Here is a 19,886-nt window from a genome sequence, read left to right as displayed (position 1 = left end):
CAACTCCTGGGCTCCAGCAATTTCCCCCGCCCCAGACTCCCAAAGTGCTGGGATTACAGGTATGAGCCACTGTGCCCGGCCAATTATGATGTTTTTTGATGTATGGTTTTCATAGAGAAGGCTAACTGGTGGAGGGACAGAAGAGAGTTGAAGGTATAGGTACATATTTTCTAACAAAAATTTGGAAAACCAGTTCATTAACTGCCCTATTTCCTCTAAAGAAGGCCTGTAATTTTTGTATGAACCTTGCTCCATCGCCCCCATGAACCCAAATGCTGACTAGATTGCCAACTACCACCACCAATAACAAAAAGTAGAGAATGTTTTCATCTTAAGCCAGGAAAAGCAACTAACGTATAGATGCAGGCAGCAGGAAATAGCCAGACATTACCAGTTGGGCCTCCTCAGCACATTTCTTTCTGACTTCCTTGAGTTGCTCCTCCAGCTGGGCTTTCTGCTCATCCAGTTCATCAAGGAGTTCCTGTACTTGCTGTTTCTGGGCCTGTAGTTTTTGCAGATTAGTATTCTCCCTTTGAACTTCATCTTGAAGATCCTAAAATCCAAGAAAATTAATATATTTACTTTCTTTGTGGGTAGGGGAGGGTTAAGTTAGTAATTTTAAATCTGCCTTAAGAAAGAATAAAGTCTTATTGAGTATATTGTGTTGATGAGACTAGGGTACTTAACAGCTTTAAATACAATCTTTACTTGAGGACATCTTTCTTAGAATCCAAATTTAGATATTCAATTTGCTAACTCAAATCTGTCCTTGGACGTGTGATGGGCTTTGCTAACATGTTGAAAATAGAACTCCTGGAATTTCCCCACAAATCTGTTTTAAGCTCAATCTTTCCCCTCTCAGATTCTCTGGTCAAAAAAACCCCACAAGGCATCTTCTTGGACTCTTTCTTTCACCTCTCATCTCTAATCTGTCAGCAAATCCTGTTGCAACCTTCTTTAAAATATATCCAGAAACTGACCACCTTTTCCAAACTTGGTCCAAGTCATTCTTATCTCTCTCTTGCCTTCTAATTGGTATTCCTACTTTCACTCATGCTACCTTTCAGTGACTTTCAGCACACCAGCTACTGTTAAAAACCTGTATCAGATCATGTCACTCCTCTACTCAAAACCCTGAATTGTAGCTGGGTGCAGTGGCATATGCCTGTAGTCCCAGCTACTTGGAAGGCAGAGGTGTGAGGATTGCCTGAGTTCAGGAGTTTGAGGCTGCAGTGAATTCTGATCATGCCACTGCACTCTAGCTTAGGCAACAGAGCAAGATCCCATCTCTAAAAAAAATACTCAGCAAATGATGCCAGGCATACCCATATGGCAAAAAAAAATTCAAGTGAATCTCTAAATGACAGCAAACAGAAAAATTAATTATAGGTCAAGTGGGATGGTTCACACTTGTAATCTCAGCACTTTGGGAGGCTGAGGCAGGAGGATTGCTTGAGCCCAGGAATTTGAGATCAGCCTGGGCAACATAATGAGATCTGTCTCTACAAATATTTAAAAATTAGCCAGACATGGGCTGGATGCAGTGGCTCACATCTGTAATCCCAGCACTTTGGGAGGCCGAGGCAGGCAGATCATGTGAGGTCAGGAGTTCAAGACCAGCCTGACCAACATGGAGAAACCTCATCTCTACCAAAAATGAAAAAAAAAAAAAAAAAAAAAAAAAAAAATTAGCCTGGCGTCCGGGCGTGGTGGCACATGTCTGTAATCCCAGCTACTTGGGAGGCTTGAGGCAGGAGAATCGCTTGAACCCAGGAGGCAGACATTGCAATGAGCCAAGATCTTGCATTGCACTCCAGGCTGGGCAACAAGAGCACAACTCCATCTCAAAAAAAAAAAAAAAAAAATTAGCTGGACGTGGTAGCACGTGCCTGTGGTCTCAGCTACTCGGGAGGCTGAGGTGGGAGGATCTCTTGAGCCCAGGAGGTCAAGGCTGCAGTGAGCTGTGATCATGCCACAGCATGCCCAGACTGGGCAACAGAGTGAGACACTGTCTCAAAAAAAAAAAAAAAAAAGGAAAAATTAATTCCAGGTAAATTATGGACCTGAATATAAAAGGCTAACTTTAAAATGTGTAGAAGAAATGCAGATCTCAGTGTAGGAAAAGATTTCTTAAAACAAAACAAAAAAGGATGAACCATTTTGAAAATGTTATATTATTTATTCATCCATGTACATACCAGACCTCATGCTTAATAACAAGAACTACAGAAATTTTTAAAAAGCCAGGCGCAGTGGCTCAGGGATTAGTATCTTCAAAGTATGTGTCAGCAGGAGGTGGGCAAAAATCTCAAAGAGGGTGAGGTAAAACTGAACACAAATTTCTAAAAGTAGTATCTATTCAAAAGTCCCAACAGTCATTCACCAGAATAAGAATCTAAGAACAGAAGAGAAACTTAAAAGTAAAAGGTCTCTGATTTACTGCATAGGTTACACAAGATAGCACCATCATGATAATAGCCAACACTTTAAATGTTACTTACAATGTGCTAGGTTCTGTTCTAGGCTCTTCAAATATACTAACTTATTTATAGTCTATATGACAGATCTATCAATTAGGTACCAATATCATTCATATTTTACAGATGAGAAAACTGAAGCACTGATATGTAGGTAACTTGTCCAAAGTTAAAAATAGTAAGCTATGGATTCAAACTGGGTTCTGACTCTACAGTCTGAGCTCTTAACCATCATGTGATATACTATCTGCAGACTAAATGTCTCACATGTGTGTCACTATTTTTCAAATATATGCAGATGTTTCTGTGATTTAATAGAACACTGAACAATGCTTTCAATAATTGCTTTTTATCTTATATTTTCTTAAGCAACTGGTTAGTCTAAAAATATGTTGCTTTCTTTAAAAAATTCCTTTAGAGCCCAGGCAGAGCAGGCAGACAAGAAGGGAAACTCAAAGGCAGCAGCTGAATGGATGATACTTGAGGAATTCGGATGATGTTTGATAAGTGTCATCAACTCTGCAAAGAAAGGCAGAAAGTGACCCTTGTGTCATGAATTGCTAACTCTTGCACAAAGGACTGATAAATGGAACTGTACAGAAAATTTAAGATGCAGGGACACTTGATTTCTGAAAGAAAACACAATTTCTGTATTTTAATTCAGTCCTTATTTTAAGAGACCTGAAATTATAATATTGAAGGAGAAGAAATTTTAAATGAGGAAATAAGTACATTTGAAATCTTAGTTAAATCTGCTTATGCCCCTTCTAAATTGAATTTTTCTTTACTGTATTATATAGATTTTTGATTTGCCTAGGTTTCTTAAGAATCAGATGTTCTCTCATTAACCCGTCAGGAAACAACAGATTCTGGAGAGGATGTGGACAAACAGGAACGCTTTTACACTATTAGTGGGAGTGTAAATTAGTTCAACCATTGTAAAGACAGTGTGGAGATTCCTCAAGGATCTAGAACTAGAAATATCATTTGACCCAGCTATCCCATTACTGGGTATATACCCAAAGGATTATAAATCATTCTACTATAAAGACACATGCACACGTGTGTTTACTGCAGCACTATTTACAATAGCAAAGACTTGGAACCAACCCAAATGCCCATCAATGATAGACTAGATAAAGGAAATGTGGCACATATATACCATGGAATACTATGCAGCCATAAAAAATAATGAGTTCATGTCCTTTGCAGGGACATGGATGAAGCTGGAAACCATCATTCTCAGCAAACTAACACATGAAAAGAAAACCAAACACACATGTTCTCACTCATAAGTGGGAGTTGAACTATGAGAACTAATGGACACAGGGAGGGGAACATCACACACCAGGGCCTGTTGGGAGGTGGGGGACAAGGGGAGGCAGAGCATTAGGACAAATACCTAATGCATGCAGGGCTTAAAACCTAGATGACGGGTTGATGGGTGCAGCCAATCACCATGGCACATGTATACCTATGTAACAAACCTGTATGTTCCACACATGTATCCCAGAACTTAAAGTATAATAATATTTAAAAAGAATTAGATGTTCTCTTTCTGATTCCTTTGACAAAAATGTTTATAGATTATTTACTATAATTTATTTTTAAAATTCCTTTGAAAATGCCAACACAATAGATGATCATGAAAGACTTTCCAATGCTAACATTCCGTGAGTCTGTGTGATCATAGTTTCAAACTGGTGAACTCCTTTAGTACTTTATCATTAATTTACCAGCATGCCTAATTTTTTCCATGTCTAAATTTTTAACCGTGCCTACACTGTTAAGTAATCCATACCATATAGAGATATGGCTTTAGATATGCACATGGCATTGGCTCTGAATAAACTCATGCCAAAAGAGAAAAATGACTTCAATTTCTCTATCACCCAGTCTAGTAACTTCAGATTCATCTTTGATTTTCTCCATTCATACATGTCCTATAGATTCTACCTTAAAATCTCTGTTTAAGCTGTTTACCAAATTAGTTTAGCTTTCATCGTTCCTTCCTTGATATACAAAACTGGGTTTTCTCTCTTTGTTTCTTCCTATTCCTGATGTCCAACTTGCTTAAAAAATAACTCACTGCCTATAATCCCAGCACTTTGGGAGGCCAAGGCAGGCAGATCACGAGGTCAGGAGATCGAGACCATCCTGGCTAACATGGTGAAACCCCATCTCTACTAAAAATACAAAAAATTAGCCGGGCGTGGTGGTGGGCGCCTGTAGTCCCAGCTACTTGAGAGGCGAGGCAGGAGAACCCGGGAGGTGGAGCTTGCAGTGAGCTGAGATTGCACCACTGCACTCCAGCCTGGGCGACACAGCAAGACTCCGTCTCAAAAAACAAAAAAACAAAAACAAAAAACAACAACAACAAAAAAACACCTCACTGCAAAGGAGTTTTCTCTAGTCACTGTTACTTTAAAAAACATGTGATGTTCCCTCTTATCTACAGGATTAAGTAAAACTTGCTGCAAGACATATTAAAACTTTCAGTTCTGGGTTCTACCTTCTTTTCCTCTCATATTCACCTGTGACCCAGCCTCAGAAGACCCTATTCTTTCTCTAATAGACAACATATTTCAATGACCTTATGCCTTTCCACAAGCCATAACCTCTGTCTTCAATGTCCTTCCACACCATAGGTACCTGGAAACCCACTACTGATTCTTCAGAATCCAGCCAAATTTACTCTCCTCCGACTCATCTTGGGCTTCCTTCACCTGTGCTCAAACTCTACTGTTTGTTCCTAACCTCTGCTGTCATACTTAATATACTGTAATCATGGCTACCTTTAAATTACAAACTTCTAAAGGACAGTGTCCATGCTTCATCTTTCTTTGATTATCCAAAATCTTGTACAATGCCTGGCACATTCTAGGGGATTAAGCAATGACTGTAACTATCATAGGATTTTAGTATGTGGGAGAAACTAATGGGAAACATACATGAGACTGACAGAAAGAAAAGACTTACATTCTTTTTACATAATATGAAACACTTCACTATGTATTTAAACTATAGCTATTCATTAATACCCCAAACTGACCTATGACAAATGCTTTTTAAAAATTTAAAAAATAATATCTACACTTCTAAACTGATTCAGTATTTTTATAATCTATAGACCAAGGCTGATCTGATATTTAAGACTTTCATTATTTGGAAATAATCATTACTGCTTTAACATGTCACTGTGGCACATACCTTTATTTTTTTAAGACAGGGTCTTGCTCTGTCACCCAGGCTAGAATGCAGTGGTATAATCATGGCTCACTGTAGCTTCAACCTCCTGGGCTCAAGTAATCTTCCCACCTCAGCCTCCCAAGTAGCTGGGGCTGCAGGCATGCACCACCACACCTGGCTAATTTTTAAATTTTTTTGTAGAAATGGGGTTTTACCATGTTGCCCAGGGTGGTCTCAAACTCCTAGGCTCAAATGATCTGTTCGCCTCGGCCTCCCAAGATGCTGGGATTACAAGCATAAGCCACTGTGCTTGGTCTAGTTCAGCTATAAAATATTTTAAAAGAATGTTACCTGCAGATCTAAAGTAATTTTGTTAGTTTGAAAATATAATATATTGAGCCGGGCAAAGTGGCTCATGCCTGTAATCCCAGCACTTTGGGAGGCTGAAGTGGGTAGATGACCTGAGGTCAGGAGTTCGAGACCAGCCTGGCCAACACAGTGAAACCCCATCTCTACTAAAAACACAAAAAATCAGCTGGGCGTGGTGGTGGCCGCCTGTAACTCCCGCTAGTAGGCAGACTGAGGCAGGAGAATCACTTGAACCCGGGAGGCAGAAGTTGCAGCAGTGAGCTGAGATGGCGCCATTGCACACCAGCCTGGGAAGCAAGATTAAAACTCCATCTCAAAAAAAAAAAAAAAAAGAAAGAAAGAAAGAAAGAAAGAAAGAAAGAAAGAAAGAAAAAATACAATCTATTATAAATTCCTTACTTTGTTCATAAAGTTATTATACAGGTTTATATAACAATATGCTGGTCCCAAAAGCATGTTTTAAATCCTAGAGGGAAAAAAGTTTTTTTTCTTTCCCTTTAACTAAATATGTTCAAGAGTGGGATTAGGAAAAATATGTTATCTATCCCCATCAGTAAATACTGTAGTCATATTCCCCACCCTCCCTCATACACCAAAGAAAAATCTTCTTTATCTATTTCATGTCTCTAATAATATCTTTAAAGCCAGATGTAATTTTGATGTCTTTTATTGTAAATCCAGGGACAAAAAATGCAATTTATCTTAAAAGGGTCACATAATATAAGAAAATGTCTAGGACATGATACTAAGCTTTAAAAGCTAAATACAAAGGCATATACAATATGATCACAAATTAATACAAAGAAATTTATACATATTTGTAGAAAATACAGCAAAATGTTACCAATAGCTCTCTCTAGAAAGGCTTTTTACATCTTTTTCATACTTTTCTTCATTTTACAAATTTACCATGAATCCATGTTACTTTTATAATCAGAAAATGTCAAGTTTGCTGTTTTTTAAGTATCACATTGCTACCAATATAAAATATAAAAATACCAATATAAAAATATTCTCATGTGACTAAATTTTTATGTAAGAACTACCAATAATAGAATCAATGCTGGTTTCCTTTAATATTTTTAGGGAGCCACTTAAACACAACCTCAAAAGACAGGCTTATGTAAGAGGAAGGCAAATAAACAAACCAATATAATATTTACTTCTTCCTGCCCTTTCTCTCCCAAAGAGCAAACACATTCATTCAAATTTCCCAGTCCCACTCCCTCATTTCTTAGCTGCAGTAAAAATCTACATAGTAATACAAAACTACAGGACTTAAAGGAAAGGCTCCTGAGGAAATACCTAACATTAGTGAGAAACTTCAAGCTGGATAGATGTCCATATTAAAATTCATTATAATTAATGTCTCTCTATGTCTATTTCTAAATATGAAAAAAGGTCTATAAAAATTCCAGGCCAGGCACGGTGGCTCACTCCTGCAAACCCAGCACTTTGGGAGGCTGAGGCGGGAAGATCATCTGAGGTCAGAAGTTTGAGACCAGCCTGGCCAAATGGAAAAACCCCGTCTCTACTATAAATACAAAATTAGCTAGGCATGGTGGCAGATGCCCGTAATCCCAGCTACTTGGGAGGCTGAGGCAGGAGAACCACTTGAACTTGGGAGGCAGAGGTTGCGGTGAGTCGAGATTGTGCCATTGCACTCCAGCCTGGGCAACGAGAGCGAAACTCTGCCTCAAAAAAAAAAAAAAATTCCAACACTAAACTACATACAAAAAGGTCTTCTTTTCCAGTATACAGAATTAAAATTATTAAACTGCACAAAATCAAAATGAACTCATGCAAATATACATGCTAATAACAAACAAGTTTCACTGGAAAATTATTTGTAAGGCTACCACCATTGCAATGCAATTTCAATATCAATATCAGCATCTAGATATACTTAGCCACTTTATTTTGGTACAGATAGCTTATCCTGAGACTAAATTAAGGCAACAGATGTACCTCTCTCTCTCTCTCTTCCTGCTCCCTCCTCCCCCGCCATGCCCTTAACTAGAGCAGTGGAAGGTGCTCCTAACAAACAGTGTCTTCTGCTGAACTTGGGTAATTTTCTCTTTCCCAAATGTGGCCCTTAGGAACATCCTTTCCTGGGTCTGTGCACAGGCTCAGCACTATCGAATGCCATGCCCTCTAGTGAATGACAGAAGACATTTGCAGATGCTTTCCTAGTTCTGCTCTATTCCTCTGATCATGGTCTACTTGCCTACTAGTGCCATCAACAGCAAAAGAAAGGAAGATAGCAGCAGTTGGAGCATGGCAAGGATGAAGTGAACAAGACTAGAGCAATATAGTGCCAAGGTTTATTTTAGAAAAATACCAAAGCAAGCCATATCTGAGGTTACTCATCCAGAAATTAAAGGATATTTGAGCTGGCAATCTTGGCTTTACTTAAAAAGAAATTTCAAGGAAAATGTCCTGTTTTCTAGAAATCACTGAAGTTACTGAAAATGGCAAATTATCTGCTATCCCTCTATCCCCCATGAAGTGCTATGGGGTAGTGGAAATAAAATTTAAGCAAGTACCTAAGAATTTTAGACATATGAAAAAATAAAACTTTCATTTTAGCAACTCAAGTCAGATGTACAACTGATGAAGTTACTTTAAAAGTTATTTGAAAAGTTAAACCTTTTAACTCTATTTTATATGAAACAGACACAAACATATATTAATAGTTCATATCAATATCAGTAATATATTTTATATATTATACATAATTATATAATTATTTATTTTTTTAAAAGAAAACTTCTATAAACTAACCTACAACTAGAAATAATCAGACATACTATTTTATCTGATGGAAGTTTTAGGACTATTCTTAATATTAAAAATGTATCAACTGTAGAACAAGATGTTTAAGTCAACGAACAGAAAGGAAGCCTAATAAAGTAGGGTAGGTGTTAGAAAACCCCATTAACAGACGCCTTTATTTCTCAATCATATGCTTTCCAGTATGTTCTAAAGAGCATTATGGCCAGAAAAAGAATGCTGAGATCATGTATCTAATTTTATTTCTATCTAAGATAAGTTATCCCTTTTCATCTAAGAAAAAAACTAAGTGAATTAAAATAAAAAAACATGGACAAGTACTCTGACTTACTGAATCTTTACTTATCGAAATATAAATAATAAGGAGCTTCTTTTACATGAGGGTAGTATGAACAATATGAAGAAGTCTGACTTTTCATGATAACTACTGTGCTCTCAATCTTTTCTACCTATGGGTTCTAGTTGTATTGTCTTGTTTTAAATTGTATGCATAAAATCAAAGTTTATTCACTTCTATCGTGAACAGCTTCCTCAAATTTACCTCCATCTAACAATATATTGCCAAATATAATGAAAAATATGATCCAAGGTACAATTTCTAAGCTCAAGGAGCTCACAATATATAGGAAGGAAGATATTGGAATCTATACACATCACACCAAGCTAACACTACCAGGTAACATATGGTTCATGTCATATATAAGTGGATACATATTTCTCTGGGAGTTCTAACACAGGAAAGACTGGTGTGGACCAAGAGACAGAGAAGGGAAAGTTTAAAACAAGTGGTGGGATATGAGCTGGGCTTTAAGGCATGGGTGGAATTCATATAAGCAGGGAAGTAGAGAACATTCCGGACTATAACAACAAAAGGCATAAAAGTGGGAATAAGAAGGAGAATATATAAGGCACAGAGTACAGAGTCAGACAGTCAAAAAAAGAGGAGGGTTTGTATTTCATTTTTTTCTCTGTCTCCAATAACTCCTGAGATATGACATCCTCCCATCATTAACAGTGGCAGTGGGCAACAGTAAAGATTCCCACATCTGAAAGTCATCATACTAAATTGTTTTAGGAGGAAAAGCAAGAGCGAATGGAGTGAGCACTTCTGATATGACTTTAAGATTTTAGATATTAGGTGATACAGGTGGCAGTAGTGAGAAAGAAAAATAAGTAAGTTCAAACCAGAAGCCAAGTTTTTTCAATAAGATTCATACTAATTTTCAAATGATAAATATCAAAATGGTGAACTGGAGATGTGGGACTGGCACTCAGGAGAGTTGACAGCTTGATAAACATTTGGGTGTTATCAGTATACAGATGACAGGGGTTATGGAGAAGGAAAGCAAGGACACACATAAACACACACAGAGTCTGTCTGTCCATCTGTCTCTGGCAAAGTCAATGGAAGCAAAGGTTCAGAGGTAGGAGGATATCTAAAAGAATACAACCCAAGAAAGCAGTAACTAATACAAGGACCAACAGATTTGGCCTTAACATTACTCTTGGCCCTGGGGAGAAAATACACAGTGTGGTATGGGCAAGCAGCAGACTGTACAGGGTCGCTACAAAGATAGGAAGGTGTGGAAAATGGCCACACAAAGCAATAAAAGTAGAGAAAAATAAGTTGGTAGTTAAGGTGGCAGCAATAGCCATGAAAGGGGTATTTTCAAATTGAAGAATCCTATGTCCAAGAGGCCTATGTGAAGATGGGTATCAGAGAAGAAAGAGCTTAAAGACGAAGAGAAGGTAATAAAGAGATGATTGTAGGGTGCAGAATAATACAGCTACTAAGAACATTTACTGAACACTTTCCAGGTGCCAATCACTCTGTGAGGCACTTTACTGCACTATCTCATTTTATTCTTACATCAGCTCTTAGTGTTTGTTATTTTTATTATCCCATGTTACAGATGAGGAAACCAAAGTGTAGAATGGTTAAATTACTTAAGATCACAAACCTAGGAAGTGGCAGAGCTAGGAACTGAATTCAAGTTTGTTTGACATCAAATTGTTGCTATAAAGTTCTATTCAAGACTGAAGAAACCAGGCATATGAGAGTGAATCTCTAAAATATTTGTTGACTAGCCAGAAGAAAAATATTTTTAATAAAATCATATGTAGGCAATTCTTTAAGGTAGGAAGAATGTGAGTCCACCTTCTCCCCTTACAAAAAACAAAACAAAAAATACATACCCAAACCTTAGACATTTGGGATAAAATGGCTTTTCACAATGTTTCCCCCTTGGAATTGGATCACTTTGGGCCTAATTTGTCCACAGAACTTGGTAAACTGGTAGTATATCTCATAAAAGTTAACAGTGATCATCTCATGCGATAAAACGTGAAGTCATCTCCAAGAAAAAAATCCTGAACTGAAAGTTTTCAAGGCAGTAATTAACAGAAATACAGACAGGAAACAAAAATTCAGAAATTAATTACACAGCAGACTTTCTACTCTAACTGAATTAGAGAGACTACATAAACACAAAACAAAAAAAAAATTAAAACTTTTGGCTTCAAAAGTTTGATTTCTGTGTTTGAGATATGAGCTCATATTATCACTGTGACTTTATTAATATGGAGAAAAGCAAGACCACTCAAAAACCCAACTGTGGCAGGTACTGATAAGTCAAAATTCCCTTACTTCTCCTTCCCGATGTCTTCATTTTGACATTTCTCATTAGCACCGCCATTAGAAAGTAGGGTCAGAAAGAAGCAGTGAAATACACTCTCTTTGATTCTGCCATTTATTAATAGCTCCAGTGAGTTGCCTTTTGCCAGGGAAATTAGAAAGTAAGTTTTGAGAGCTGGAGTTATTTACAGACTTTAATTATCCATATAGTTTCCAGTCTACACCTCAGTACCAATGGCTAAATCAGTTACCTCGGAAAAGGTAATGAATCTTGTTACCACCTACGATAAGTTTTGCTTCAGAAAATTGAAAATGATCACTACTATGAAGAGTTTTAATTACTTGTAGATGTCAATTATCCACATCATTCTTAGTCTAGTGCCTCATTACCATGCATAAGATAGATACCTGTAGTGGGATGGAATAAATAATGAATCTACTAACCCCAATCTTTAATTAATCCACTATATTTTTCAGTGAATTTGTTTTCAATGATTACTAGTTGGTCTTTACTTCCCATGGCCCAAGATGCCTTACTCATACTTAGAGCACTCTATGTGGAAAAATTCAACCATTTCATCTTCTTGTGGCAATCACACATTCTGGATTTTGCAAAGCTTAAGGTTAGACATACACCTTACCACTGCCACTAAGTAAGAAGGGCAAGCAAATCATGGAGAAATTCTGATGGACAACAAAACTTCTATAATTATAAAAAACCAAATATTCAAGGATAGCCTATTTAAACTGAAGGAAACAATGTAAATTTCAGCAGTCTTCTAAACTGGATATTTAAATTCACATCCTCAAAAAACGCAGTAGGGAAAAACCAACAGGTAGACATACTCAACAAAATGCTGTCTATCACAAGAACCTGTGTACTTTACAGCAGTAACTGGCTAAATTTAGAAGCTGTCCAAGATTGTATCAATAGCTACATCTATTTCTTCGAATTACGAAAACTTGAATAGATTATTTTATCTTCCATTTTACACTATTTTTAGTAATAACTGCTTAAAATGTGTGGCTCTTTTGCATTTCCTAAGAAGCTCAAAAACTGCACAAAGTAATGTAATTCAGATAACTTACCCTCTTACGCCCACCTAACCTCACTACCAGAAAGAGAATTACATTGAAGATGAACTCTTAACTTGCACTGCCTTTAGGAAAATTCAAGTAAATATAATAAATGTAGTCACCTAATCAGAGAATCAACTTCCGACAACAAGTCCCTCTGGTTTCTTCCTCAACTCTTCAGTAAATCATTCTCCCCGCCCTAGCACAGTCCACCAGACAGACAATCTCTAATGAATGTCCTGCATCAAAACAAAACAATGGACCTAACAATTTAGAGTTTTTCCCTACTTAAAACTATTAGGAAAAGCAGGAAAATCCAACATACAAGCAACACATTAAGAAATGCCCACCCAAGAGTTCTTACTAGCAACTGCTACCAGTGCTTCTATATCCAATCTCCTCTATGTGCTAGTTCAGCATTCAGGAAACAGTACCCCAATAACATGGCCACATGCATTGCTTACTGCTCTAAGTGAGGCACTGCCCAGTTTTCTCTATTTGTAAGGTTAGAAACACTGCTACCCCCTTATTTTTATCACTTCCCAAACAAAAACGGAGGTTTTATCATCCTTCCTCTTTGTAAAATGAAACCATTTAACACAACACCTAATGAAAATGAATTAAAGCTCTTTATGCCAAAGTTTAAGATATGCTGGTTACTAAGCTACTCATAAAATACTACTTTAAATTGTTCTACATCATCTCCCACCCTACCAGTATTATGAGAAACAGTTCTTTAACACACTAGATCTTCTAGCTAACAAAAATTTCACATGCATGAAAAAGCATTTTGGTTTTTGATGATGATGAGGAGGAGGAGGAGGAAGAGGAGGAGATGATGGTCTCACTCTAATTTTACTGGTGCAAAAATATTAACATTGTAAGTCATGCAAACTTACACCTTTAATGATATAATATGCAGGTAAGTACCATTTAAAAAATACTTTCAAAACCAGAAATCTATGCTGACAAATATTGCTTTCTCATTGCAGTATAATCTTTGCAGGCCAGAATTTTAAGCCAGAACAATCATCTTGGAAAAGATAAACATTTATATAATATAAACACGTTAAGCATTCCTTTGACCTAATACAACATCCAGCAAATAGTAAATAACCATATACATTTAAAATGAATAGTCCTAAATCAGAAGTGGAACACTAAATTTTATGGTCACTTACTTGAACCTCACTTGTCCTTTGTTTAATAGTATCTTCTTTCTCCTTAAGGTCCTGTTCCACATTATTCTTTTCCCTAGAAGACCAGCAAACAATGCAAGAATATTTTAGAACATTAGCTACAGCTGGTATGGTTATCCATCCTCCTAATCCTGAATCGTTTTTTAAATACATAGTGAAACATTCAATTTTTAAATGAAGGGCAGATTTTTCTACCCTCTTTTAATTATTCATGGAATAAAAATCAATATAAGCTCCGTTTGTAAAAAAAAATTGCTTTCTCACTAAAATGTGGTGAAAAGAGGATAGATTAAAAAAGGAAGAGGAGAAAAATAATCAATGAAACACTCAGGTTTCACTGATGTCACTGTTGCTATGGAAATAGTGTCCAATGAAAATTGCCGGTAAAGAAAAGGAGGGGTTGCATCAGCTCTGTAAGGTTAACCCTTAGGTACCACTGTCAAATTAAATGAAAATGGCTAATAGAAACAGTCAACAATATTAAGGAAAAAGACATTTACTGAAGTGTTAATTTCCCCTTAAATCACTGGTGTGCATCAATTTTAGAATGAAACAACAGAGAAAATGGGAAAGATTGTTAATACACAGGCAATTTGCTCTATCAAAAATTACATCTCAAAAAAAGCTATTTTAGGACCATATATCAAATCAAATTGATCAAATATACACACAGTATATATAAAGTAAAAAAAGAACCACAGCAGCATTTATCTCTTCTACTCTTCAAATCAAACATGCTGGGCTCCACTTTCACTTTGAAACATGGTTACCTAAATTCTTACATGCTTTAATCAGGCCTGGGTTGCTATGAATGAATCCCAAGCAACCTTAGATTCAGAATTGCAAAATAAAGCTGTTTCTTTTGATTTAACAATTTAACTGCCCATTTGTAGTTGTACTGAAATCACGCGTGCACACGCACACACAAACACACGCACCTCCCTTCACTTTCTTTTCTGCAAAATGAGAGAAAAAGCCCAAAGAATTCTGCAGCAGTACATTTCTGGGGTTGTGGGGAAAGGTAAAAGGCGAAAACATGGAGAAGGGAAGACAGCATTTAACAAGTCCTTCATGTTAGTATAGCCAAGTTTCTCCTTCGAGCTTCAAGACTACATTTCAGTTTCCATCTCAGACACAACCCAAAATGTAAGCTCAGGCTCCATTTAGTTCCAGCATAAAGGAAAGTGAGAAAATTATACCAAAGCAGATACTTAAGGGACAACTGCATCCTTCATTTATATTTCTCACCTTCTTGAGGTGAGATTTTAAATGTAGAAAAAAATAAACTGTTTTGGATATGTAGGCACAATGTTCTTAAGATGTGTATGGAAGAAACTATACAAATAAAGCTATTTGTACATTGTACTTTTAAACGTTTGAGACGGCCAAGGAGCTCACTAACCGTTTGTCAGATGGGTCGCAATGTGGGTCGCGATGTCGTGGAGATTTTAAACAGTCCCTTACTATGCGAATCATTGTTGCAGTCCGATCCTTCCATACCTCAACCTATTTATTATGCAAAGGCCATCCCCCACCTCCAACCCTTATATAAATAAGGCAAATTCAAGAAATAGAAAAACGCAGGGGGAAAATTTTCTGAAAATACCCAACAAATTCTGCAAGCTCAATCTTGGAAATTTTCTTTCCTCCTTATGTGAGCAGATGAATGTTTTCAGTCTTGCTGCAGCATGTTAGAGATAAGTCATATGAAAATCTAGCACCCTCCCCCCATCCCAAATCCTCAGAGGCATTCCACACAAGGTCAGTGTCAACTCAGCTCCCAGTTTCTGAAAGTAGATAATAACAAAAATAGAAAACATTACAGTGTCAGAGATCAGCAGTGCACACGCTTGTACTGAATTCTTTCTGCTCTGCTGCTAACTGCTGTCACTGACAGTGTCTGCTCAGATCAAGTGTGCACGGAGGAAAACAGGGCTACAAGAAGGCAGTGAGCTGACTCAAAGTAGCCAAGGCAGAAGGATGGGAGAGCAAAGGAAGGAAGCTCACTTGGTGAAAATCCAAAACAGATTACAAAGGACTCAGCTCTGGAAAGCAAACACAGCCTATGTTTAGGTAAAATGGAGGAAGCTTGAGGAGTACAAACTTCGTAATTTGGGGTCTATAGGGGAGGAAGGGGAAGGGGAGGAAAGGATGGTGTTATTTCTAAACATACTCTGAAGACCATTCCCAACAACAAAAAAAATATGGAGATCTTTAGGCATTAATTCCTCTTAGTACAAAGATCAATTAAATTTAACTTTTGATTCATGTTTATCTAATAAAATTCTGGTCTTATAATATTCCTTTTATTAGCACAACCAAGTAGTATAACATATATTGCAAAACAGAAAACTTAAAAAGAATTAAATGTTCCATTATATCACTTTCTATTTAAAAAATTATAACTGAAAACCTGTCCTGTAAATCAGACTGAAAATGAAGTAATTTTCTCAACCTAGTTTACAGTTTCAGAGATGCTCAAATGTTATTCTGTTGACTTGCAATGACTCTTAACCTTTATAACTAGTCTTCTCATTTCAAGCAAATAAAAATATCTAAACATATATTTAGGTGCACTTAGGATACTCAACCATATTTTTTACCTTCTCCCTACTTTGAACAATATGTATACTTTTCTACAGTTGATGGACACATAATCAATACAAACATTATTTTTAACACTAGTAATTTTAAAACAATTCTCTTTAAGGATCTGTGCCACAGTAAAAAGTAATATTAACATGCAACTTCTCAAGGAGTCCACCAATATAGGTAGATAAGGCAGATATAAGACATTATTTCAAAAAGAGGTGTGTGAGGCTGGGTGTGGTGGCTCACACCTATAATTCCAGCAGTTTGGGAGGCCGAGGTGGGTGGATCACTTGAGGTCAGGAGTTCGAGACCAGCCTGGCCAATGCGGTAAAACCCTGTCTCTACTAAAAATACAACAATTAGCTGGGTGTGGTCTCACACACCTGCAGTCCCTGCTACAAAGGAGGCTGAGGCAGGAGGATCACTTGAACTCAGAAGGCAGAGGCTGCAGTGAGCAGATATCGGGCCACTGCATTCCAGCCTGGGCAACAGAGTTAGACCCTGTCACCAAAAAAAAAAAAAAAAAAAAAAAAAAAAAAAAAAAAAAACAGTATGTGAGCATTTTGCCCGAACCACCACTCATCTTAGATGTCATGACAGGAAAAGCTATTACCTTCACCTTAGTAATTTCCAGAAAAGGGAAATGAAATGATCCTACTCATCCTCTATTTTAGACTATCTTTCTGGTTCTTTTCATTCTCAAGATGCTTGCACATCCTAAGGAATCCACAAGTACCAAAGCTATAAAGAACAAGTCAGGAATAAAGCTCCCTGGTATTCCAAAGGCTCACAGTACTGATTCCATGGAGCGGTGAATTTGAACCATCAAGGAAAGCAAATCTCAAGCTAGGCTTTCAGAAGCCTAAGGTTGACAAACACATAAATCTAATAAGAAATGGTCAAGTTATTCACAAGGACAGTTAGGCTGAGGGACCTTGAGTCTATGCAATCCACTTCCATTTTCCTAGACTCTATGTGCAAGGAGGGCGTGAGCCATCTGTCTTAGTTTTTGATGCAATTCCAATATTATCAAAGACAAGATAAAATCATCTTCAAAGTCCTTCCCAGATACACAGTTTTATGTCTTTTTTTCTAAACATCAGCATCCACTGTTTTGTAACCAGAAAACATTAAAAACTAGAAACTATTAGAAACTAGAAAGTTGTGAAAACTCACAAAGCTGTATTTTTCAATCCTGAAACTTATTTATAAAAATTCTCTTGGAGTACATTTAGCCATAAAAATGGTATCACTAAGTAGCTTAACTGCCAATCTCTCTCACAAGCAAACAGAGAAAAATCTAGCTCTTCTGAGAAATTGTTTTTCTCACTCTGATCAGGTCACTTAACCTGTCAGAGCCCTAGTCTCATTTTTCGTATGTGGATGCTAATATCTCTATCATCTTAGGATTTGCAAGGCAAAATATGTAAGATGTCAAGTAATTAATATTGAGCCTAAATATTAACATTACTTAGAATTTTAAACAATAATGGAGTAGTCTTTTAATTTGTCAAAAGGAATTATGAGTTATAAAAAAGGTTAGAAAACATTGATCTAATATAGTTATAGAATAAATAATGTAAACACTAAAATTTATACCCCCAAAATCTTATCTGAATATCATTCAAAATAACCTATCTGCTCTCTACTTTTAGAAACTCATTATATGGTTTTGAAACCATAAGATTTGGAGAAAAACAGGCTCCAAAATACAAGCTCTATCACAAGTCACCTTACATCACTGTAGTAACAGCTATTTGTTCTGGCCGACCCTCTCTCCTTCTAGGGTTCAGCAATCCTTTTAGGAGATTGCTCCTCTTTCTGCCTCTTCTAATGTCTTTCTACTCATATAGTTGAAAGAGAAGATGCCATCTCTCTGGGCAATGACTGGCCAGAAATTGGCTCCTGGTCGAAGCTTAGCCAGTCAAAGTACCCCACCACACAATCACAGAGATTAATTCAAGAATGAGCCTGTAACCGATGCCAAAGCAGTCAGAATCTTTATCTAGGATGCCTTTATTTGGAACTGATAAAAAGCTAGCATTCTAGGTAGCAAGCCCTGGCTCCTGTCACCTTCTGTCATACCTAATGCTAATTTGGCTAGGCCACAGTGCCCAGATATTTGGACAAACACAACCCTAGATGTTACTGTGAAGGTATTTTTTAGGTGAGATGAACATTTAAATCAGTAGACTTGAGTAAAGCAGATTACCCTTAATAACGTAAGTAGACCACATCCAATCACTTGAAGGCATTAAGAGAAAGATGAGGTCCCCCAAGGAATAAGGAATTCTATCTCAGATTACCTTTAAACTTGAGATGCAACATCAACTCTTCACTGGGCCTCCTATAGATGTCAGCCTGTCCTATAGATGTCAGACTTGCCAGCTCCCACAACCTTAAAAATTTCTTAAAATAAATCTCTGTCTCCCTCTCTCTCTCCATATATATACACACACACATATATACACATATATATACACACACACATACATATATGCACATATCCTATTTGTTCTCTTTCTAACCCTCCTTCCCGCCCACCTATACCTTTACTCTTCCAATTATATGGAGTCATCAAATTCTTCTTTTTGCCTAAACCAGCTCCAGTTAGGTAGGTCATTTCATCTTTTTTAAGCCTCCGTTTTCTTCTCTTCAAAGAGGGATAATAAAATCCTTATCTCACAATTGCATATAGGATTACAAAATTTATGCCAGCATACCCGGTTTACGTAGCAGATGCTAAATAAAAAGTTAAACACCAACAAACTCTTTATAAGCTCTAGTTTCTGCAGCTATAAAATGAGTATCTACTTTACAAACCATATATGGGATTGCTATGAAGAGCGATAGAGAAAATACACAATAAAACCTAATATACCACTATGCAACTTATCTACTGACTCAGTAACACATATTGAATCCTATTACATACTTGTCACTATGCTATACTTAAGGGATACATAAAACCAGAAGGCACCTGCCATTAAGAAGCCCTTAATTCAGAGCATGTGAACAGACACCTGGTGTGAGGGGTTGGGGATAAGAATATAAAGAGATAATTACAATGCACTGTACTAGGTGCTACAACAGGTAAGCACTGTGGGATAGGAAAGGTTCTACGAGAACACAAAGAATGGGAACTTGACTCTCCCTGAAGAAGGTGAGAAAAGGTCTCCTTGGTTTCACTGAAGGTAGGATGATTAATTCCCAAGTGAGCTGTGCAGACAATAATGTCATGTTTATCAATATAAATTACTCCGGTCTGAGAATACTGCGTGAAGGAGGTGAGAGACTTCAGCTAAGCCTTGAAGGAAAGAGTAAATGTCAGGTAAGAAAATGGTATTTCAGCCAGAGATAAAGCTTATACAAGAAAGCACAGACGATGTTGGCAAAACAGCAGTAAGAAGCAGACTAAGGGCCGGGCGCGGTGGCTCAAGCCTGTAATCCCAGCACTTTGGGAGGCCGAGACGGGCGGATCACAAGGTCAGGAGATCGAGACCATCCTGGCTATCACGGTGAAACCCCGTCTCTACTAAAAATACAAAAAATTAG

At 37.2% G+C, this 19,886-nt stretch overlaps 1 protein-coding gene across 3 annotated transcripts in view; it reads right to left on the bottom strand.

The window, feature by feature from the left end:
* The window catches only part of EPS15 (epidermal growth factor receptor pathway substrate 15), a 160,066-nt gene that overhangs the window by 40,831 nt on the left and 99,349 nt on the right, over positions 1-19,886 (bottom strand). For all 3 annotated transcript variants that reach the window (XM_007978767.3, XM_007978770.3, XM_007978769.3), the window contains 2 exons: positions 13,722-13,794; positions 392-553 (listed from right to left, as the gene is read on the bottom strand). In XM_007978767.3, the coding sequence (XP_007976958.1) occupies positions 392-553; positions 13,722-13,794 (235 nt within the window). The remainder of the gene's footprint in view (positions 1-391; positions 554-13,721; positions 13,795-19,886) is intronic.

This window comes from Chlorocebus sabaeus, chromosome 20, assembly GCF_047675955.1.
Source record: "Chlorocebus sabaeus isolate Y175 chromosome 20, mChlSab1.0.hap1, whole genome shotgun sequence".
Taxonomy (NCBI): domain Eukaryota; kingdom Metazoa; phylum Chordata; class Mammalia; order Primates; family Cercopithecidae; genus Chlorocebus; species Chlorocebus sabaeus.
Note: the sequence above shows the minus strand (reverse complement) of the source record. Positions and strands in the feature narration are given on the sequence as shown.